Raw genomic sequence first — 23,926 nt, forward strand, 5'->3', positions numbered from 1 at the left:
ACCTACTTGGAGCATAAACAAGGTTGGACTGTAAGCTGCTTGCCTTCGACAAACGAGCCCGTGTTTAGAATGTGGCTTTGGGCAAAGTAAACATGGTTTGGAAAGTGAGTTGCATTGTGTGTCTGATTTGAAAAGTAAAAGTCGCACACGTCTCGACTCTTATTCTTAGACAGCTCTCGTGATGCCGAAGACATCCTGGTTCACTTGTCTTCTTGCCACAGATATCACTGCTTCTTAAAAAAGGTTTTCCAGGTAACGAGTAATTTCGTGTTGAAAGGATTAAAAGGAAAGAAATGCCATTTTCTGTGGTAAGACCAACACTTGAATCTTACCCTTTTGCCATGTGGGAATATATCAGAAACCGCTTGTGAAATACGTGTGTGCACGCGCGCGTGTGCGCGCGCGCACACGTGGACGTACCCGTCCGTCTGGGCATCTTTGAACTCTCTGTCCTTTACAAGGTGCCTTCCCCCACCCTCGGCACAATGTCGGCTTTATGAAATGCGCTGCACACTCCCTGGAAGGTGAAACAATGCTTTTAATGTTCTGATTATATATTAATGAACAACCAGGCCAAGGGGCACTTGCCAAAAAAGCTACAAAGTGAGAAAGCCACCAGTATCAGAGTGAACTTTGCACTGGGAAAGTGTGAATGATGTTGGGTGAAAGAAGTTTATTACACAAGGAGAGCAACTGGAATCTCTTTGATGTCGATTAGTATCCTGGCCCCAGTTAACTGCATCTTTGCTGGTGAGCACAATGCTGTGCTGTGGTCCCTGAGCTCTCCGGGGACAAGTTCAGCCAGGAAGGACCAGCAAACCTGTGCTGTGGGCACTGAGGGGGTGCCGGCCATTTATAGCTGCTCTCAATCAGCATCAATCAATTTTAATCTAAAACTGAAATGTTTGGACTCACACTCCCACCTTCCCAGCTTTTCCTCTGGAGGGAGTTCCAGAAATAGCATGCTATTATTCTAAAATCTGCCTGCCCAGCCACAGAAAGGGGTTAGATCTTTCTCAGTTAGAGGCTAATCTTTTTTTTTATTTAAATTTTATTTTTATATTCCCCATACAATTACAACCCCCTTATTTTGACCCCAAGCCCTCCTTTCCCCGCCCCCCACCCCCCATAGAGTGTCTCTGGTTCGTAGTTGTTTATTGATTTTGATTTTTTCTTTCTTATAGTTATTGTTTTCCTGGTCCTTTGTTTAAGTTTTCTAGATTCCTGCTATGAGTGAGACCATCCGGTATTTTTCTTTTTCGCTGAGCATGATCCCTTCCAGCTCCATCCATGTTGCTGCAAATTGCATGTGTTTATCTTTTTTGAATGCTGAGTAATATTCCATGGTGTATATGTACCACATCTTCTTGATCCAGTCATCTGTTTTTGGGCATTTGGGTTGTTTCCACATTTCCTCCTGCCTTCTGGTTTATTGCTAATTTTTGAATGGCTGGCCTTTGGGAACCCTGCTTTCCACAGCCTTATTAAATAATTACTCACAAGGAAAAAAAAAATCCTCTTTTGAAACCCTGAGAATTTGTTTTCTCCAGGTGGATAAAATCCAAGTGAGGTTTTCTACTTCGGATGGGCCCAGCAGTGGGAGTGTGTGAAGGACAGTTAATGATCTGAATTTGCTGGTTGGGTGAGAGGCATTTTTGAAGGTGGTTCCATGCCTTTCCTTACCATTCAAAATGTGGATATTTTCCCATTTCATTTATCTACCAGTACTTAGAGGAAAAGGTTATTTATGCATTTTTGTGGTACAGAAGTAGCTAAGCAGCGTTTTCAGTCTGGAATTCTAAGAGCCCACTAAGGCAGCAGGTTTGGTTTTTTCCTTCCTTTTTTAAAGTAATAGCTTTATTAAATACATAAATACCATAAAAGTCATACTTTTAAATTATATGATTCAGCGTTATTAGTATATTGATAGAGTTGTACAGCCATCAGCTATTCTGTCTCTATGGATTTGTCTATGTGGACATTACTTTTTTTTTAAGATTTATTTAGGCATACAAGAGCTGGGGTGTAGGCCAGAGGTGCGGGGGACGGGTGTGTGAGAGGATTCACCAGAGACAGAGTGCAGAGCAGAACAGGTAGATTGACTGAAGTACACTGCAGAGGGGAGCAGCGGGCAAGACAGAAGAGGTTCGCTGCACCATGTGGGTTACCTCCCTGGTGGGGGATCAAACTCTTGCTGCAGTGACTGCCTCTAGCTTCATAGTGCTGAGACTTAACCCCTTGCACCACCAGGGAGGCCCTGGACATTACATTTTAGTAGAAACATAAAATACCTGACCTTTTTTGTCTGACTTCTTTCACTTAGCATAATGCTTTCAAGCTCATCTATGTTATAGCATGTATCAGTACTTTCTTTTTTGTGATTGAATAATATTCCATTGTGTGACCATACAGCTTTTGTTTACCCATTTATCAGTTAATGGACTTTAGGTTGTTTCTAGATTTTGGCAATTATTGTTACTGCTGTGAACATTTGTTTAAACTTTTTAATGTGAATGTATATTTTCATTTTTCTTAGGCAGATACCCAAGCGTGAAATTGTGTCATATGGTAACTTTCTAATGTTTTGAGGAACTCCTGGACTGTTTTCCAAAGTGGCTACATGTACCATTTTGCACCACCAGCCTGAGAAGCATCTCATTTCTACACTGTCTCACTAGCACTTGCTATTGTCTGTCTTTTTAGATAATAGCCATCGCAGGGGTGTGAATGTATCTTGTATCTTGTTTTGCTTTTGATATGCATTTCCCTAATATCTGGTGATGCTGAAGATCTTTTCATGTGCTTACTGGACATTTGTATGTCTTCTATGAAGAAATGTCTATTCTGATTCCTTGCCTATTTTTAAATTGGGTCATTTGCCTTTTTATTGTTGAGTTGCAAGCAGAGCCCATTTTCTTTTATGACTGTCATTGAACTTACAAGTCTTTTACCAGTTTTCTCTAAGTACGCGTATTAAAAGTGCAACTACTATTACATGGTGGTCCTTGGATTTTTTTAAGCTGTAAGTTTTTTTTTTTTCTTACCTGTTTATTTTTTTCTGTGACTTTTTTTTTGTGTGTTTACATTGGTTTATAGCAGTGTGTATGATTTAGGGTTATAGGTTCACACCTCATCAGATGTTTGTTACCACACCACACCCAATACCAAGGCACCAATAATCCTCCACCAGAGTCCATTTGGCCCCCTCCCTCCTTTGCTACTCATCACCCTCTCACCCTCCTTTTGTGGTATGTTTAATTCTGGGGTCAGACTTCTAGAGTTTGCTTTGGATTAGTTTTGTCTATTCCTTTGTTTTGTTTCTCTGCATTTCACATGTGAGTGGAATCATCTGGTATGTTTCTTTCTCCTGACTGATCTCGCTTAACATAATCCCCTCGTGTACCATCTATGTTGCTGTAAATGGCAAGATTTCATCTCTTTATAGCTGAATAGTATTCCATCCTATAATATATTGCATCCTAATCCAGTCATTCTGTTGTTGGACACTTAGGTAGGCAGAGCATATTTTAAAAAGGGACAGATTGTATACTTTTGGAAGGGACATTAGTTTTTGTTTTATCGTCCTTACATGAGAAGTTTTCTTTTTAAGATTTTTAAGACTTTATATATCTTTGGGTAGAAATACGGTTGATATTACTTGCCTGGTTGGTTTGGTTTATTTGCCTCTCTATTTGTAATCCAAGTGAAGGAGGATAGTGGCAGAAAATAACTGCTTGTTTTTGCAGTGGATCCAGATTTCAGATGCTTTGTGGGGAGCTCATCACATTGTTGGCTACTAGAAGAATGGGAGAATTTGCCCTCTTGGAAGCTGTGGGAATTTACTGTGCATAAGCAGTTATAGCCAAGCCTGACCATTCTCTGCATTTCCTCTGCTCCAGGGCAAGCCTTTGCCGACAGAGCTTTGTAGCTATAAATTAGACAGAAATGCCCTACTGAGGCTGTCCCAATGCAGGCAGGGTAATTGCTTTGGACAGGTTTACAATAGGGAGGTGTGAAGCGCATGGTGGAGACCGGAAGCTGGGGGAGGGAAGACATATTGAACTTGGGCGGCTTTGGGGTGGTGGGCTGACACAGCTAATTGAAAACTATGGCCCTGGTGGCTTTTAATGGGAAAGGAAGCTGAGTTCTTGCAGTAGTTTCCTTTATACCGGAGAGTATGGCTGGTTGAATCACTCAGGGGTTAGTACTGAATTTCTGCAAGCATTTAGTGCCTTGAGCCTGGGTAGAGAGGATTAGGGCTTGTGTTTTTTTGTTTTAATTTCCTACTTGTTCGTTCCATTCCAGATGAACAGAGTGGAATAGCAGTGGGGATTCCACATGGCAGCAGGGAGCTTGTGAGAAAGCCTGCAGGCACACTATGGGAAGCCATTGATAGTTCCACCTTTGTTGATCTGCTGATTTGTGAAGAGTGGCCAGCAGGCTGATCTCTCTCTCAAAATTTATCTGAAGTTTTGCTTTTCATGGTTTCAGTTACCTGCAGTCAGCTGAGGTCTGAAATATTTCGTACAAGATATTTAGAGACAACCACCATCATATGACTTCTATTACAGTGTGTTGGTATAGTACTATTTTATTAGTTACTATTGTTACTCTCTTACTGTACCTAATTTGTAAATTAAATTTTATTAGGGGTCTAATGTGTAGGACCAAGCACTGTATCTAGGGTTCGGTACTTTCTCTGGTTTCAGCATTCCCTAGGGATCCTGGAACAGATCCCTACGGAGAGGGGAATGCTATAATTACATGGTGGCTTCCTGTTAAGCGTTCAGGCAGCCAGTGGGCGTTTTCTCACTCCTCCATTGACCTTGGGGTCTGAATTTATGGTGTCAGGGCCTGGAAGTTGGCATTTAACCACTCTGTGTGGGGACATTGCTTTGGAGTCTAAAATGTGAAGCCCACTCCCCTAGACAGTGGGCTTCTGTAGACCCCGCTGCAAGTCCTAGTGGTCCAAGGCCCTGTTCCTGGCTTCTGCCTCCCTCAGCAGTGGACTGATACCAGGGCTTGATGGGCGTGGGCCTTACAGGCACGGATAATTCCTTCACCTGTGAAGCCTTTGCTTCCCTCAGGACCTTTGTCTGTACTCTCGCTGCTGTGCCTCTTCTGACTGACTCGTATTTGTCCTTCCGGTCTCCAGTTAAACATTTCCTCAGAGGACTTTCCCAGAACACCCGAGGGAGGTGACCTCTGTCTTGTCCAGGATCACCTTTGGCGCACAAGTCTGGGTGCTTGTTCAGCTGTATCTTCCTGCCTGGTGGTACACTCCTCAGGATCCCCATGCTGAGGGCTGGTCCTGCAGCCCAGTGCCATTGCCTGCGCACAGCATGTACTTAATAAGCATTTGTGTGTTCCCAAATTTCCAAACCAAATGTTTGTGGCTGTGGGCTAGCTGTCCTCTGTTCTCCCAGACACTGTCTCCTAGTTCCCTTGAAACATGTGCCTGTACACACCCGTAAAAATAACCATGGGTTGGCCATCCTACACCTCTTCTCTTTTGGGTTTGCCGTTGTATTTTGCCCTTCTGGGCTTAAACTAGATGCCTCTGAAGGACCAACTGCACCCACTTAAATTAGTGTCTATTAAAAACAAATTTAAAAAATAGACCAGTCTGCATATATTGGTTGCCTCTATGGAGGCAACTTCCAGAAAGCCCTTTGAAAGGCCGGATATAAAAGGTGTGGAGATGGTGGAAGTGATAGGCTCTTCTTTGAGATATGTGGTGGTTAATGTGTAACCTCTTTAACAGGCTTGTATGGAAGTTCATCTGGCCTTGCAGGCATGGCAGATTCATAATCCCTCCTGTGGGTAATGTTCATAGTAGGTCCCCAGCTTTGCAGACAGTTCATACCTGCAAGGTTTAATTTCATATGATTGAAAGGATAACACCAATCAACAACTGGAAATCCTGCTATCTTGCAGCAGATTAGGAACTCCAATAGTGGTGGGAGAAGGCTTGGTTGATTCCGTCTCCCTCCCTCCATTCACATTACACATACATGTGACTTCAGGTTTCTGGCTCAGTTTATGTCTTAAAAAATGAGAGAGTGAAGCTGACTCATATCAAGTCAGAGAGATGGAAAATGTAAGATCTGAGGGGAGAACAAATTGGACCCTTCGTGCATTGGCATCTTTGGGATTGTCCATTTGGAGGGGCCAGATTGGAACTGAGAGTATGATTATGATAATGTCTTATTTCGTCCCATATTTCACCTTCCTAGACTAGAATTGTCCAGCTGTTCCACCCAGTAGGAAAATAATTGCCAGAGTGAGACCCAGAAGCCAAGCGATCTGGGTAGTGGTGTTTGTCTCAACAGATAACATTTTGAAGTGCTGTCTGCCCCAATGGCAACAGAAGCCATCAGTTAAATAAACCAGCTGTTAAGTAAGAGCAAGAACAGGAGTGTTTGCACAACCCACCTTTAAGTTTTCTGATCCTTGATGAGTGTCAGTTGGTTTGTGAATTATTAACTTCAGTGTGTGTGAGGAAATACTGGCCACTTAAGCGTCGTGTATATTTTTATGTTAGAAAAAAATAAAGCTGACCACACCCTCAGCTGCTACCATTTGGGGCCCAGTACTTGCTTGCTTTTACTCACAGGCGTATTTAAAGCAGAGGAGGAATGTTGGCCCCTCCTGGACCACACGTGCATCATATGTCATAGTTCATCACTTGCTGTGGCAGTTTTGCTTAGCAAGGAACTGAAGTGATTTGCAGCCTGTTGGCAGATATGAGGATCCTTACTGGACTGCATAGAGTATCCAGATTCCTCACGAGGGGGTTGTTAGGGATTCGCCTCTTTCTGGGAAGAATCAAGTATATAGGGGCACAAAAGTAGATACAGTGAGTCGTGGGAAGCTGCTTAAAAATCTGTTTAATATCATTTGCCAGCAACGCTGCACGAGGGCGTGAGGCAGGTTCTGCAGTTTGTCACTAGAAAGAGAGCCATCTTCTTCTGCGCCCAATGTCCTTGGCATGCAAACCTGAATTTGACCTCCCCCACTGCAGTGTGACCCTTTGGAGGAGAGGCCAACAGCATCCATTGCAGAAAGGGGGTGAGAGGGCTTGAGTGATGGGGAGAGACTTGGAAGAATCCACTTGTGAACCTGGATTCCACAATGCACAGCTATTTTCAGAAGTCCCAGGGGTCTCTGAAATTGATATTAATGGTAATGATGCTACCTTTTCTGACTTGTACCTGGGAAGGGGACTTTTGCATGGCCTTTATTTAGGGCTTAGGGGAGGCTCACAGAAAAAGACTCCATAAAGGGTGAAGGAGGAGGGAGTTTGAGAGAATTGGATCTGGCCAAACAGGGCTATTGAGTAGCACATGTCTTCCTTTGAGCAGTACCTAATACTTTGGGTATTGGTTGCTGGATTAATCCTGCTGTGTGAGTAAGTCACACTTAGAAATGCCTGGGCGTGGTTCTAGGGGTTCAGTTACTTTACTGCAGGGTCTATGCTTTGCTCACTTTCAGTGCAGAAAATACACATGCCATGGGAAGAGAGAACGCAGCCGGGGCTTTGTTTCCCTTCCCCATTTCTTTATTGTCCTTGGGTGCAAGGCCATTTGATATTGGCAGTTCTGAAATACATTGAAGGCTTTATTCTCAAACTCCTGGGATTATTGCTGACATATACCGTGGGCCCCACAGCCAACCTCCTCTATGGAAATGGAAGAAAAGAAATTCAAGCTGTAAATGAATCTCTGTTTTGGGGCTTTGTAGTGGCAAATTATGTGAATGAGTGAATTGAAAAAGTGCCTGGTTTATACGGGTCGTGAATACCGAGGTCTTAGATAAATATTGACACCAGCAGTGTGACAGGCCTACCATTTGTCTCATGCCCCTAGGAATAAAAGATCTTTTCTGAGGCACTTGTGACCTTATAAACCACCCTGACGAGTTTGTGCAAGTGCTTTCTGCAGGAGCTTTCTGCAGGAGCTTTTGGGGTTTGAGAGTGGGTGGCTTTCTCTTTGTGCTTGTGCAAACTTAAGCCTAACTGAATCCAACCTGCTTTGGCTTATTGATCGGGTTGAGTTTGCTGCAAGTAAATGTAGTTGCCAACATAGTTTTGCACAGTCATGCTTGTGTGGCCAAGAGGACTGGATCTGGGATTGCAGAACCTTGTATTTTGCTTTGATGGTATTTTAGGAGCAAGTGTGGAGGAGTGAGGAGAGAGGAAAGCTAGCCAGGGGAGGTTTAGCTTGAGAACAGGTAGAGTCTCATTGCTGAAAGCCTTATCAGATTAACTGCTCCATTACAAAATAACTTTGTTTGATCCCTTACATCTTGGGGCACAGAACTGAACTGATCTCTTAACTGAAAAGGGTTTATGATGCCAATTTGGTTAGTATGGAGGAGCAAATAAATCAACCTCTCCCTCCAGACTCCTAGCCTCAAAGGATGTGTTTTATCGGAGGGAAGTTGTGATGGAGTTACATGACTAGGGCAAACTGAGCAAGACTTTAACCAGCTCAAATTTGATTACATCGTTTTATCAAAAGGGAGAGATGCTGGAAGATGTTAGGCAAAGAAGTGCTCCTACTAGTTCCTAGGGCAAAGGCCTCCCCGAGCTCATGAGTATCTGGGATTAGTGAGACCTTGATTTTCTCCCGAGATGGGAATTGATCCTTTGCGTACAGTGGATTGAAATATCTGGAAGTACACATGGTGTTTCTTAGGTTTCTCTAGCCTGTTACTGGGGTTCCAACTTAAAATTGACTTTTAGTAAGGTTTTCAATCATCTTTTCTGGTTTTTCACTTTAAAAATGGAGTCACATCCCATAGGTATCAGTTCTTAGGTGCTTGGTGGTTGTATCCTTAGGATACAGTGGAGAGAGTTTAGTTTACTGCTAGGACCTACCCTTTAAGACACACCTTTGAGAGTAAATGACTTGGAACTGTTGTGTCAGGCAGGGCAAGGAGGCCAAGGGCATGGAGGCAGGGAGCTCTTGGTGTTAAATTGTGCTTTGGTAATAATGGATGGACCATGTAGAAGAGGTAAGGTCTCTTTTTTAGAGGCCTTGGTAAGTGCTTTAAAAAAAAAAAAAAAACAGAAGAAATAAAAGTATATCCTGACTGTCTTTTTCATTGCTAGTTTTCCATTCGATGTAATGAGGTTTTAATATGTTAAGGATGGAGGTGATATGTCATCTCATTCTCTGCGCTGGTGAGTTCAGTGATACGTTCCATGTTCTAATAACATAAGGAATCTGTGTAAAACAGGCACGCCGAGATATTGTGTGGTCGTTCAACTGGCCTTTAGTGTCTTCTCAGTAACTTCAATTACCAGAGCCCGGGAAAAAATGAGGCAGATGGAAAATAGTGCAGATGAGCTTCTGAGTTCACAGTATTTCACGATATCTAAGTATCGTAGAAAGAAAAACTTGCCTTTTGACTTCAGCTTGACTTTTCATGACACATAAACTTTAAAAAGCCTAATGGAAAAATTGACAGAACAAGATCCCAAGTCGATAAGCTAGCTAATAAAGTCAGTGACTTAACTGTTAGCCAGAAGGCTGACCTTTTAAAACTGTTTTCTTTCAAATGTTTAGTTAGAGACACTCTTGTGCTGCCATGTAATACAGTAGATGTATTCTTGGAAAGTTGTAGGTAAATCTTATTTTTCGAAATTCGTTGATTTTGTACCAGTCATCTGTTCTCATTTGTTGTATTTGAGTGACCCTCATTTTTTTAAGGTTTGAGGTAGCCTGGAAGGGAAGAGAGACTAAACCTAGATAATACACTTGAATATTTGAAACCTGAAAGATGGTGTTGAAACCTGGAAGATAATGTGATACTGAGAACATTTGATGCTATTTGAAGGTATCTTAATCCATTGGTTATGGAGAATAGTAAATTGAAGTCATTCTGAAGTTTCATTTCAGATATTGGATGCTTGGGTTTTGTATAGGCACAAAGAGTTGTCGGAGACTTCAGTGAGTAGTGGGTATGATTTCACTTGGAAAAATAAGAGATGCACCTACGTTCTAGTGGAGGCTGATAAGAGACTCCAGAGAACAAGCCTGGGACCATCTGTCTTCTCAGAAAGGATTTTCATTACCAGCAGCTCTAGCCTAGGAAGGCAGTTACACCCACTTATGTCATTTGTCCCTTAACATTTTTGAGTGTGTGGGTGGGGAAGGAAAGAGATGCTGATAACAGTAAGGTAAGCTGCTGTTTGTACAGATGTATTTACTTAAAAAAAACTTCCATTTCCTTTAACCTCCTCTTTAATGGGGACAAACAGGCAACTTACTATATATATTGATTACTCTTTGTAACCCAGAAGTATTTGTCTCAAATTGCCCTTCTAGATACTTTCTTTAACAACAAAAAATATTCTGATTATTATACATGTCCAGAAGTGAGTTACAAAGTTTTAGTTTTTTATCTTTTGGCACACATTTCTGTAGCATGAGATTTCTATAAGAGTATTTTCATTGATTGGGTTATGTTGGAGAGTTGTTGGAAATGAGATTTTTAAAAGTCACAAAATGACTTGATCTTTCCCCATTCTAGGAAGCTCCTAGATAAGAGCTCACAGGGTAGGTAATGACTTTCATGGAGAGAAGGGGTTTGGGTTTGTTATTAATATTTTAGCATGTGTCTGTTAAAGAATTTCCTCATCCCTTTATCCCAGTGAGGTCCTCACTTGTACCTTCTCCCAAAAAGACAGGCATGGAATTTGACCATCTTGTTCTTGTGACTAGGAATACTTTTTATGGGGCTGTGTTTATATATATAGTTATTTTCCTCTCCTACAGTGATGTTCCTTGGTGCCCTCTGGTGTGGGCAGGGAATGAGTGAAATCACTCGGTGTCAAGTGGAGAATCAGTTCTGTGTTTTGGAAAAGGAAATTGATCAGAGTACCCCTTATGGTTGATGGTTGTGCCAGCAGTGGCTGGCGATAGCTTGATAGTGCTGAGCCTTTAACCCCTGTGCCACCAGGGAGGCCCGAGTTTGCATCTTTATCTGTAAACCCAAAGATAATGATTTTAAAGCTCATCAGCCTTTTTAAAAACACCCTATATTTTGTGGCGGTGCTTCCATGGGACAATAATCTCCTGAAAAGGGACATTTGTGGAGTCCAGGTCTAAAGCCTGAGGTGTGAGAAAAGAAAACACTAACCTGTGGCTAGAAGGGCACTGGTGGACTTTGCAAAGCACTCAGCTAACCAAGGATTCCAAATTTATCCTCTGGATTAATGTGTCCTTCATTTCCTGTCCCTTTTGCCTGACTTGTTTTTTGCTACAGAAGTGAAAGTCTCCATTTCCTGCCTCCATAGAGCATGGCTTTTGTTTAGGAGAATCCTCTCTTCCTCTCCCTGTGAGAGTCCCTAGCTCTAGGTATGTCAGCCCTAGATGAGCTTGTGTTCCTACCCCCTCCTGGTCTTGGTTGATGAACCCCATGCTCTGACTGGAGGCTCCAGTGCCAGGGGACGGTAAGCCAGGATGGTACAAAGATTGATGGGGAGGGAACTGGCTTGGAGGCCCTGACTCCCTTCTGCTCCCAGAATGGGCACTTTCAGGAGGTGGAGATTAAGCTGAATGCTGGATGGTGCCCAAAGTGTGAAAGGGACCTTTATAGCAGAGGTGACAGGTTTGGAAAGTCCTGTAGAGGGTGTAAAGATTCTCTGAAAGGGTGAGTTTGTGATTCCTTTTCAGAGATGATAAAGTAGAGAATAGGTGATCACATTTCTGACACCTTCCCTCCCCCCCTCTATTCCCAAGACTCCGGAAATCCACTTCTCTAGTAGCAAAACCAAATAGTGTCTCTCGGCACCTCTTTCCTGCCAGGCTGGGCAGTGCTAGTGCTCCTTTTCTGGCCAGTTTGTAGAAGCGTCGGTCACAGCTATTCCCGGCTCAGTTTACCTTTGTTTGTAGAATACCTGTGGACTGCAGAGTTTGTGTGCCCAGAGTGTCCATGTTATTAATCTTTAGAGGTTAATGATGCACTCACCATATTTAATGAGAGTACTATGGGAAATGTGTGTCCTTCCCTCCCAGTACCACCCTCAAAACGAAAGCATGAGACTATTTGAATAAAAAAAACCACAGTCATACCCAGTTACTTTGTTTTGCTATTGCCACACTAAAGTTTTGGCAGGAAAACATCCTGGAATCCCTTGTTTTGAGGGGTGTTACATAGAAAAAGCAAATATGGACTGCTTGTAGTAATGGTAGGCATCTTGAGCGTTTTGGTCAAAACTTTAAGTAGTTGAACAGGGAGCCCCTCTGTGCCTGTGGAAATCAACTGTCATAGAATCCCATAGAATGAAGTCCATGAGGGACCTGGCCCTGAGGTTTCTATCACCTGTGGTTTAGTGGCTTGGTGACACGGACATAGGGCCACTCTTCTCACACCTCCCGTCTTCCCCTCCCCTTTCTGGGAGGTATTGACTTCTTGGCTTTTTTTTTTCTTTTTTTAAAAAAATTCATTCCCTCCATATCTTACCTTCCGTTTCTGCCATTACTTCCTGGTGCTCTTCCTTAAAAACACATGCTGTTTTCTGCTTTTCGGTTTAGCTAAGGCCTTGTGTTTTCTGATAAACCTTTCTCATTACAACTGATCTTCCTTGCCCAGAATGTCATCTGGACTCAGTGGCATCCTTCCCAGGCATGACCAACTCAAATGCGTCCATGGGCCATGCAGATGCTGCAAATGAGTAAGAGGTCCTGGGTGAGACAATGGGAGCAGTGAGGTCTGTGGTCAACTGGAGTATTTCCCAGATAAATCTAATTGTGCTTATCAAGAATGCAGGTCCAATGATTATATTCAAGAGAAAGAGAAATTTTTATTTACTTTTTTAGTGAAAATTTTAGATTTCTCCAAACCTAAAGCAAACTTCCCTGTAACCAGTTTGCATTTGTGGGTCTACCATTCAGAGGATGCTTGCTGTAGGAGAGCTTTTGGCTGTAATTATTTGGTCTGGCATCTTATCTGAGGAGTGGGTTGTAAACTCATTAAGGTCACAGACTAGATCTTATCCTAATTTGTATCAGAATTTATCACAGCACAGTATAGTTGTAGACAAACACTCAATAAGTAATTTGTTGAATTTGGCATCTGTTGGGTGCTAAAGAACAAAGACCTAGACCTGCTTTCAATTAACCACAGGTGGGGGTGAGATAGACCAGCACAGGTTAAGACCTATGGGATTAGGGGCAGGCCTGGGTGACTTCTCCCAGCTAATGTCTCTGGTGTTAGGACACAAAGGCCACACTGATTTCTGTACCTGATTTTAAGGAATGCAAACAAGTCGCGACTCAGGGGTCGGTATAAGACTAATTATTAATTGTGTGTTGCCTGTAGGCCTCATTTGCATAGAGAATTACCAGTGTAACATTTTCAAAAATTGATATAACTGTGACTCATAACCCACTTTCTTAAACATAAGTGAACAGAAACTTACATGATGAGCTCTAAGTGTTGAATTGATTTTGCATGGGATTATTTGCAGAATGTGTTGCTTTTTTAATCCCCAGTTTAGGGAATATTTGACTGTTTGATTTACTGGAGAGAGGCAGCAGCTACAGAACCTTCTCCTGAAGGGATATGCTTGGGTGAGAATGCCAGAGGAATGATTCCAGTTTAAGATGCAGTGTTATCATTTTCTTGCTATAAGCCTTTTAACGTGTATTATCAGTCTGTTCAGTTGTACTTTTTGGTGAATGAGGGGAAAGCATCGAGTATAGAAAAAGACAAGGATATTTTGATATTCTAAATTTAAAAAGAAATCTTATTCTCATAAAATCTTATAAATAGGTCTGGAGAATATAGAGTGGTGATTTCATTGGAACTTGGTGTGTACTGCACTGTGATTCCTCAGAAGGTAAAAATGCTGCAGACAGCCTTAAAAGCTTAAGGGATTAAATATCTTTAACAACGTGTATGTTCCCCTTGAAATTTGTAAGGACAAATCACCTTTTTTTTTTTTTTTCCAGTTAATCCTAAGCAGCTTTTTTTCCCCCCAATGGGCAGCAAACAAAACAGTTTCTGAAGTTAGTATCAGATGTGTAGGTGGTGCCTCCTTTTCCCAAGAAACAAGAGGTTTCCAGGCTAGTCCTGGGTGCCACATAGTGCCCAGATGTGGATCATTGGATTTCTTCACACTTTTCTTTCCAGCTGTATTATTCAACTTAGCAAACATCAGAAAGTAAAATATGTAAAGTACTGTGACGTTTAGGAGTCCAGACAGGATTGAGGAATGGGAAATAGGCTGGCCTGGAAACTAAACTGAATATGAAAACCTCCTTCCCCAGGGAGTGCTTGTCACAGATTTAGGACCTGCTCCTTCAACTTTGAGTTATGGTTCCCGTTAATGTTGAAAAGTAAGCCTTGCGCTTCCCAGGAGAGGTTTTGCCTCTAGAGTCAGTGGTCTACGAGCAATGCTTGTTAGGGGGGAGGTGCTAATTATGTTGTCTAACGATGTTGGGCTGATTTCCTCACCACAGTTAACTTACAGTAAACGGAACTTTTTATCCCTCAACTTCCAAGGAGTCAATGAATTATTGTTTGCCAGCTTTGAATAGCATTTGCCAAGTTTGTAATATGTGGTTCTGGTTGTAATCCAGGAAGATGCTGGTCAGATTATGTAAATACTGATTAAGCCTATAGAATTACTCAGAGGGCATTTTTTTAAACAAGAGTATCTTCCTAGTAAATGGAGTTTTCAAGGGCCTTTCCTCTGTGGGGATGGTTGTGGACTTTGTGCACCTAAAGGACGGAGGCTAATACTAGTGTCCATCCCCCACCACATTTCAACAAAGCTCTTGAGTTATTAGGAAATAATTTTTTAAAAAATTCAAATTTCTTCTGTAGGTACCATTTCATATTAAATATACATTGATTACTTCATGCTTTAGAAATACTTGTTGGTTGCTCCATGATTTAGATACAGCACAGTTTAGTAGAAATTTCAGTGCTGATAGAAGTGACTTCTGTCTGCAGTGTGTGGGTTGGAAGCTGCTAGCCACACGTGGCTGCTGAACACTGAGTATGTGGCTGGTGTGATGCACTGCGTTCTTAATTTTATGTGATCCTAAGTATTTTAAATATGAATGTCAATAGTCCCATGGCTAGTGGCTGCCAAACTGGACGGCACAGGTTTATGCTGTCCAATTGTAGGGATTTCTAAACTATATAAAGACTTAGCTCTTCTATTTCTATGTGGTTGGGGTAGGGAATCTTGTCATGAAAATTGCTCAGCAAGCAGATTGTTGTACACTGTTAAACAGCATGCTTTTCAGACACAGATAAAACTGGGATAAAATTTGAGCTCTTCTCACAGAGGTGCCTCTTGTGTGTTCTGCAAATGGTGGGCCGGACGGTCATCTTTCAGCAGATTAGCTGAAAGAATATCTTTGGCTGGGCTCAATTGTTCGAAGATCTGCACTCCCTTTGTAAGAGAACAGGGAAAATTTGTGTTATGACAATGGCTGACAAAATGTTTAATGAAAGCTGCAATTGGCAGTAACTAGATTCCCTGAGGTTTCTTTCCTCTGTCTCTGCTACTGAAAGGTGCAGAAATGCTTTTGACAGCATCTGTCCTGCTGACAGATGAATTGTTTTGACGGGAGAATCTGAAACCTTCAACTGAAGACACATTCAGATGTCGGGCCTGGTAAGGGGTGCACGGTGTTTGTGGAAATAAGTGAGATGCTTTAGATTTGTGTGCATGTCAGCTGCCACCTGAAAGAAAGGACTCATTAAAGGTTTTTCACTGATTAACCCCTTGTTTTTAGGATCTGAGTTGATCCCCCTCTCTGCGCAGTGTAAATGTGTTTCCCTAATCTTTGCGAAATGAATGTTGTCAGTGTGCATACAGTCCAGGATTAAAGAAAATATTATAAAAATTATGCTGGAAAAACTATGTTCATAAATACTATGTTCATATTATTATAATAGCCAAGAGATAGAAACAATGTCCATCAGCAGTGAATGGATAAACAAAATGTATGGGTAAACCAATGAATGGATAAAGAAAATATACATATCATGGAATGTTATTCAGCCCTAAAATGAAGGAAATTCTGCAACATGAATGAACCTTGAGGACATTATACTAAGTGAAATAAGCAAGACACAAAAGGACAAATACTGTATGGTTTCATGTATTTATACTTCGAATACTAAAATTCCTCGAGACAGAGGGTAGATTGTAGCTTGTCAGGCCTGGGGAAGGGGAGATGGTGAGTTAGTGTTTACATGGGTACTGAGTTTCAGTTGGAGAAAATGAAAAAGTTTTAGGGATAGATGGTGCTGATGGTTGTCCAACAGTGACACAATAATGCTGCTGGACTGTGCAGTTAAAAATGGCTAAGATGGTTAATTTTATGTTACATGTATTTTCCCACTATAAAAAATATATTGTGCTAGGGGTTTGTCTCCCTGAAGGGAGCAAGTAAGAAAATGTCTTTGAGGGTGTTGTTTTAGATTGTTTGTGAGGGACAGTACAGTAAATATTGTCCCTGTTTCCCAAGAAGGCAGTACATGATCAGCCATTTGCCCGAGGCTTCAGGACTAGTCACTTCTCAAAATTAAAAGCTAGGCATCTCTGTGTCCAAATGTAAAGCTGCTCCAGGGGACCTAAGCTTCAACTCTGTCTTCTCTGTGTATTGCTAATAAGCACCCATAAAGGAGACTTTCTTTTGAGCCAGTCTCCTGACCGTGGCATGTTGATAATATGGCTTTTCTAGTTCATTGAAAGTAGAGAAGTCACTGCATCCAGACTGACCCAGTAAAAGCTTAAGTTTCCACTTAAAGCTGTCTTCATCTTTATTGCTACTTACTGGAATCTCAGTGTTATTCCTGATAACACTTGGCTTCTTGATAAGACTAGCTTAGGGAAGACCCTTTTCTCAAGTAGCCTTGTCTTCAAAAGCAGGACTTCTACAACATTTTTGAAGTGTAAATACATTTTGTCTGCTCTCTAAGGGAAGGGTGGACCAAGGGGTGTCGTGATTGAAAATGATTTTATTCTAACACTGAGTTTCTGAAGAATGTGGACACTTGTGGGATGCAATAAGGGGAGTGATTTTCTTGAAGGTAGTGCAGAGCAGAACTCCAGTTAATTGCCAGAGAATCAATTCCTCTGAGCTCCAGCCCCAACCGGGCCACATATGTCAGTCAGAAATGAGTCCTTCAGTTTAAACCTTGATCAGAAGCTAGTGGTCTTCAGGAAAGCCTTGCAAAGAGGTTTTCTTTGGCCCATCCAAGGTGACTTTTTTAAAATAAAGAATTGAACAGCTTTCATCTAAGAATTCAGAGTTTGCGCCTCTCTTGAGAACTGAGAAGACTGGTCTGCTCTGCCCTTATTTGTGGAGCTTGAAGCAAAGGACCCATCAGTGGCAGCAGGCTCTCGGCTTCATCCCACACCTGGCAGGTGAACATCTGCTAGATTGACTTCTAGGTTCTTGATTTTGTGGTTTCTAGGTCTTTCTCTGATGTCCCCTCCAGCTTTTAACAGCTCCCATTACCTATGATGATATAACATTAGTCACTGTAAATGCATAGTGTCTGTAGACTCAGAAACAGTATTTCTATCCTTTTTCCATGATAATGTGCCCACAATAGAAGAAAATTTTCACCCGTCTAGCCCTTTTTCCAATGTAAGAAACTTCTCTCCCTTTGTAGATTTTCTTTTCCAGGTCAACCCTGTCGATGTCTGAATACCCATAGATACCCCAAGCAAGACAAGTTCACACTTGATTTCAGTATGTGGTTTAAAAAATTACCACCTTCAGTTTTTATGGTAACATAATCTCTGGACAAATTGCTTTTAATTCAGGCTGTGCCTTGAACGCAGATGTGCCATTAATTTCAAGTGTAGTTTGACTTTTATTTAGATGAATGTCTTGAGTTGACAGTGGAATAGGGCTATCAGCTCTAGGTTAGTATTGATTGGAAAGTCTCTGGAGGAAGTTTAAAAAGAGTTGCCACTTATGTGAGGTTATGCTGCTGAAGAGATAGGCTTTAAACTCATTATTTGTAGTCCTGTTAATTGACCAAAAAGTCAGTGAAATTAATTGCTGAGATTAAAACTTAACCTCTAGGGGATACACAGGACTGGGTGGATTTTGGTGGTCAGGAGCAAGGTACAGCACACAGTGAGAAGTAAGTGCCTATTTTGAACATACTTCTGAAATTTGAAACTGGTCTGGGTTAAGAGGTGATCAGAGAAGCCCAGCTGGCTGAATACTGCCCAGCTGGCTTCTCCTCTGCCTTTAGGGCCAGAGCTGGGGGAATGAAGGGGAAAAAGATGTAGTTCTGAGTAATTGGGACAGATGCTATCATCTCAAAGGTTGCTTAATTGTGACCTTCACTGACTTTGGCCAATACCAACAGGAATTACCTTCGAGCGTGGCTCCTGTCTCCTGTGTAACTGTCATTCCTAATAGGTTTATTCATTTATGGTAAGAAAACCATGTTCATCAATGATCTTATGATTAGGATTTCATACTGTTCTCTTTCTAAACAATCCTTTCAACTTTGTCTCTACATCTGAGCAACTTTTATCATTAAGTTCTTATTTAGACCCGGCTTTCTCAACCTCTTAATGTTGTGTTGACACTGAGTGCTGGACCATTGATTGTTGTTAAAGGACTGTTCCTTGCATTATAGTATGTTGAGGATCATCCATTGCTTTCATGCACTACATACCAGTAGCAATACACACCTCCCTAACCCCTTTCCTGTAGTTGTGACACCAGAAATATCTCCACCTTGCCAGATGTCATTCCTGGTTGAGAGCCACTTATTTTCAGATGAGGGTCAGTCCTCCATTCTCTCTTTGTCTTTACTCTTGCTCTTTATTGTTTGTTGCTTTAATAAAACATGAATCACAAAAAAATGCCACTAAAGATGGCCTTGGATTTGATATGGTGCATGGCATTTGGACGAGCACACTCTAATGTAGGGAGAGAACTGGCATACTATCGACTTCCTTTAGAAATTGTTAAGGGGTTTAGCCAACCTCCAGTGATTTGAGACTTTCACAGTGACTTGTTTATGGATGCAGGTGGGGAGGGGGTATATCTGTAAATCTCAGTATCAAGGTTACTTAAAGCACGAGATGGAACAATAATGAGGGTTTGGGGTTTTTTGTTGTTGTTGTTGTTGGAAAGCAGAATATTCCTCAGTTTGGGGTGCAATGCTGAGTGTTGATTTAATTACCTTTCCCCCTTTTTTGTTCTTTTGCCAGAAACCTGAGTTACAACAAATTTTCTGAGATTGACCCTACTGATTTTGAGGACTTGCCAAATCTACAGGAAGTGTAAGTGCTTCCCCTAAACCTGTGGGGGTGGGCAGTGGGGGTGCTGAGGAATTTATTGGGGAAATGCTCTATTATTGCAGCATCTCTCTCTACCCAGGACCAGCAGTCTAGACTAGTTGGAGGGAACATTGTGTATAGGCCATAGTCACAAATCAGGCTACTTACCTCTCTGCCTGTCACCACAGTCCCTCTCTTCCTAGGCAGTTAGTGATAGTTGTGTTACAATTCAGTAGGTATGGCGTTACTGAAATCCCAGTACAGGGTGCGTGTTTAGGAGAGTCTGTCCCTTGTAGACCAGGTGAGGTAACCACCTGTCTGGTCACTTCCCACAGTTCCCAAGGAGGTGGAATAGCCTGCTCAGCAGGGACATTGGATAGGAAAATGGACAAGAGAGGCTTACCTTTCCCCTGCTGCCTGTAGCTGGGCATTGGAGTCTGTGAAACTCAACAGTTGCTGCCACTTGCAGTGTCCTTTAAATCAGGCCTCAGTCTTGTCTAGTTAACGTAAAGAATTCTGCTTTTAACATGGCTATCGTGCAGGAGTTTTAGCTTCCTAGGGATTTGACAGAAACTTACGTAAGTCATGGGTACTCACTGCCGAAAATTTGGAAAGTGTATAAAGACTAATGGGAAACACCAGGATTATCTCTCAAACATAACCGTTATGAACACTTCATGAAAAATATATACTTGTACACCCATCATTTGGGGGATCAACCAGTGTATTGTGTTTCCTACTTAGCCTTGTACTTTTGAATACTTTATCATGTAAATTAAAATTTTTTAAATTTAATTTTTATGTAAAATTAATACACATGGGTATTCCATAGATCATTCACTGGTACTCATGTTTTTAGATATTTTGTTAGATATGTTTAGGGAAGTTATTTTAACATTTGGTTAACATAAAAGTTTTCATTTCTTTTTTGATTCCATTGCTGACCATTTATCTAAAGGAAATTGAATTTTATCAGCTGGTACAGCTTGTAAAATATTTGCATTCCTTTCCCTCATCTCCAAATTCTTCAAATTGGCATTTATGACTTCCGTGTGTATTGTAAAAAGGTTTATCAGAAGTAGAAGAGACTCTCAGAAATGCTCTGTCCAGGACCTTCATTTTCCTGTAGGGTCGACAAGCCAGAAATGCGGTAAGGAAATTTGAAGTAGGTCACGATATTAGTTTGCTAAGGTTATCTTAATACTAGACCACTGACTTAGTATAAATGACAGAAATTTATTTTCTCGCAGTTCTGGGGACTTTAAGTGCAAGATCAAGGAGCTGGCAGAGTTGATTTCCCCTGAGGTCTCTCTTTGGATTAGAGACGGCTGCTCCCACTTCACAAGGCCTTTCCTCTGTAGGCACAGTTCTTAGCATCTTGTGTGTCTAAATGCCCTCTTCTTAAAAAGACACCAGTCATATTGGATTTGGTCCCATACATATGATGTCATTTAACCTAATAACCTCTTTATAAAAACCCTGTCTCCATGTAAAGTCATATTCTGAGGTACCAGGGGTTAGGAATTCCCCATATGAATTTTAAGGGGACCCAGTCCCCGAAGATGATAACCTCAGTCCATGAAGAATCTGGTTGGGTTTATAACCAGGCAGTCTTTAATGCTTGTGACTATGCAACTTTTGTATGTTAAGTCATACAACTTAGTGTTTTCATTTAGAATTGGAGAAAATGACAGCTGGGGTATTTCATCTGGCATCAAAGTTTCGATTACTCTTTACTTGAGTGCTTACTATATGCCAGCACAACTCTGAGTACCAGAGTAAGATAGACACACACACTGGGGACTAGGGTGAGGCAAGTGAGGTGCTCACCTTAGGTGCAAGATTTAAGAAGTGCCAAAATGGCAGGATGTTTTGATGCAGCATATGAAAAAAATCAAAATGAATGCAAAAAATCCATGTGGATAAAATACAAAAAGTTTAAATGGAGACAGGAAGAAAGGATCAGTGTTCCTGATATTTTCTTTTGCCTTGGGTTTCAGTATGGCTTGAAATAGTACTCTTGCATACCCTGTTTGGATGTTAAAACTTTGATTTTTTTTTTCCTTTTGGAGTTTGTTTGATATTCATTTTAATGTTTAAAGAAATACTGCATTAAAATATTCTTTTGCCTGGTCACCAAAATTTTTGGTCACCCCGTAAATGCTGTGCCCTCCTCACACATCCTGGCCCTGCCGACCAAACTCTTCTCTTGCAACTTTTACATTAAGATGGGGGTGGTTGTGAACTGAACCAGGACACCAGATAGGACTGTGTAGATATGTGTTAAGGAGCGAATTGAACAGGGAGTGTGAGGGTATTTTTTTCTTCTTTGTTTTTTGTTTTTTTTTTGTAATTTTGGAGGGGTGATCCGAAACTAGGTTAGTCAGGGCGGTGATGTCTGAACACATGTGAAAGTGATAGGTAGGAGTGACTCTAGACATAGGCCCTCAAGGTAAGGACAGGATGAGGGCCACCTAGCCCAGCATGCACAAGGTGTGAGGCCAGAGCCCGACATGGGTCCCAGAGGGCAGAGTAAGTTGCCTCAGTTTTTTTGACCTCCCCATCAGCTGGGGACGTGGTCGATGCTCCAGCAAGCATTTTCATTTTCCATTCTAGCTCTGTTGTTTCATTTGTTCCCAAGGCTTTCAGCTTTCATTTTCTTTGACACCCTTAACCTCCAATCCTTTGGGGAACTTACACCCCACCCAGATCTAAAACTGCGAGCATCTCGATTCCACCTGTCTTTCATTGGCGGTGCTCGTTGTGGGACCTAAAAATACATTTCTCCCTTAACAGTCACAGCAGTCCTGACAGCACTGTGCTAAACCTTTGGCAAATGCTACCTCCTTTACTCCTCACCAAACTTTGTGGTAGAAATTCTTTTCTTTACAACACTTTTCTCTGTCTTATGGAGGAGGAAATGGAAGCTCAGATGGGTTAGATAGACCTGAGCAATGTTACATGTTGATAAAACTGAGAGGTGAACTCAAATCCTTTTGATTCCAAAACCTGTGCATTTGACCCTGAAGCTGCACTAGCCTAAATTCCCACATCTTAACCTGCAACATTCCGCTAAATATTTTAAAAAAGAAAATCCAGAGTTGATGTCCTTGTGTTGCTTTCTTACAACAGTCTTTGCCTTCTAGGTTTAGAATATTGCCTCTCATTCCTCCAGATGCCTTGTCCAGACCCGTGCTAGCCTCCGATCAGCTTCCCTTCTCCCCTATTGCTTGGCCTTTCTCCCTCCATGAATCTCTTGTTGCATTAAAGGCAGGAGAAGCTCCTCAGTGCATCCTGTGCTCTTTGCTGTTTTGTATGTGACTTCGTGCCTCCGTCCTGCTAAGGCACTCATGGAGGTTGACCTTAAGCAGCTGTTGTGCTAAACATCATTCTTACTGTCACTTGTGCAGGGTGGGGAAGTGGGGAAGATACTGAAGAAAGGAAAAATCATAGTCAACACACAGTTACTTCTAAATAAACTGGCTTGAGTGTTTCTCGGGAGCTGTCATTTCTCCTAAACCATGCAGAGCCACCCAAGTCTGGAAACCTCAGCAAGAGGGGAACCACAGGCTGGCAGAGCAGTGGTTGGTGGTTTTGCCGTGGTTTTATTTTGAAGGTCTGGAACCACATAACATTGTGGGCTAGTTAGGAGAGAAAGTGAGCCCGTTGGATGCCCCAGGCAGGCAGGAAGATACTTGCGCAACTGCTGCCAAGACACACGGTCTCTGCTGCCCACAATTCTGAGGAAAGCCCACCAGGGATGGTCTCTAGCCAGAGGACCTGGGCAATGAGGCTCCTGTATTAATAAGGGGCTATTTATACCATCGCCTTTGAAAACTGCACTCAGATCACATTACTCCTGCCTGGCCTGAGTGTGCTCAATGTGGGTGCTGCCATGTGCTTTCCAGGGCCATTGACCTAAAATGTTCATGAAGGCGGCAAGGAAGCCTGAGTGTGCCTTGCCTGTGGGTATTTATGGTTCACTCTCCTCTGGGTGAGATTTATGCTCCCTCCAGTATGTGGGAGGGAGAGCTTAAGGGAGGGGTAAAATTACAAGGGGGTGTCCTTTTGATGCACTGCTTTTTGACTGTGAATTACCACCACCTGTTAAGCATTTACTCTATTATCTAGCTATATCCTGAATTGTTAGGTTTAATTATTTCAGTAGGATTTTGCCAGAACCCTGTGAAGTTGGTTCTTGAATTATTTATCATTTTTGCATGAAGAAACTAAGGCAACTAAGTGGTTAAGTGACAGGCTGACGGCATTCAGTTGTGAGGGGTAGGATTGGGGTTGAATGAACCCAGGGCTGACTGATTTAAAAATCCAAGCTATGGATTGGCCCTGATTGGCTGCTCTGTTAACTGTGCCTCATTTCTTCTTTTAAGGTGGTGTATAATTTAGTCCCTTCTTCAGAGGGTTGATATGTCATTCATTGAGATGCTACATGTAAAGCTCTCAGCACAGAACCCAGAACATGGCCCATGTTCACCTTTATTATTACTGCTTAAAATTGCTAACTTAAGCAACTTTATTCTATACTAAAATAACTATAGGGCCTCCCCAGTGGCGCAGCAGTTGAGCGCTGGGTTGCGAAGCTGCCCTCAGCCTCTGCAGCGCCGGTTCGATCCCATC

At 42.0% G+C, this 23,926-nt stretch overlaps 1 protein-coding gene across 1 annotated transcript in view; it reads left to right on the forward strand.

Annotated features, from left to right (window-relative positions):
• Nucleotides 1-23,926, forward strand: part of LRIG1 (leucine rich repeats and immunoglobulin like domains 1) — a gene marked incomplete at both ends in the record, with an annotated part of 105,085 nt that overhangs the window by 16,617 nt on the left and 64,542 nt on the right. Inside the window, one exon of the mRNA XM_084246952.1 lies at nt 19,223-19,294. Coding sequence (XP_084103078.1) covers nt 19,223-19,294 — 72 coding nt within the window. The remainder of the gene's footprint in view (nt 1-19,222; nt 19,295-23,926) is intronic.

The sequence above is a fragment of the Talpa europaea genome, assembly GCF_964194135.1.
Source record: "Talpa europaea genome assembly, chromosome: 11".
NCBI lineage: Eukaryota > Metazoa > Chordata > Mammalia > Eulipotyphla > Talpidae > Talpa > Talpa europaea.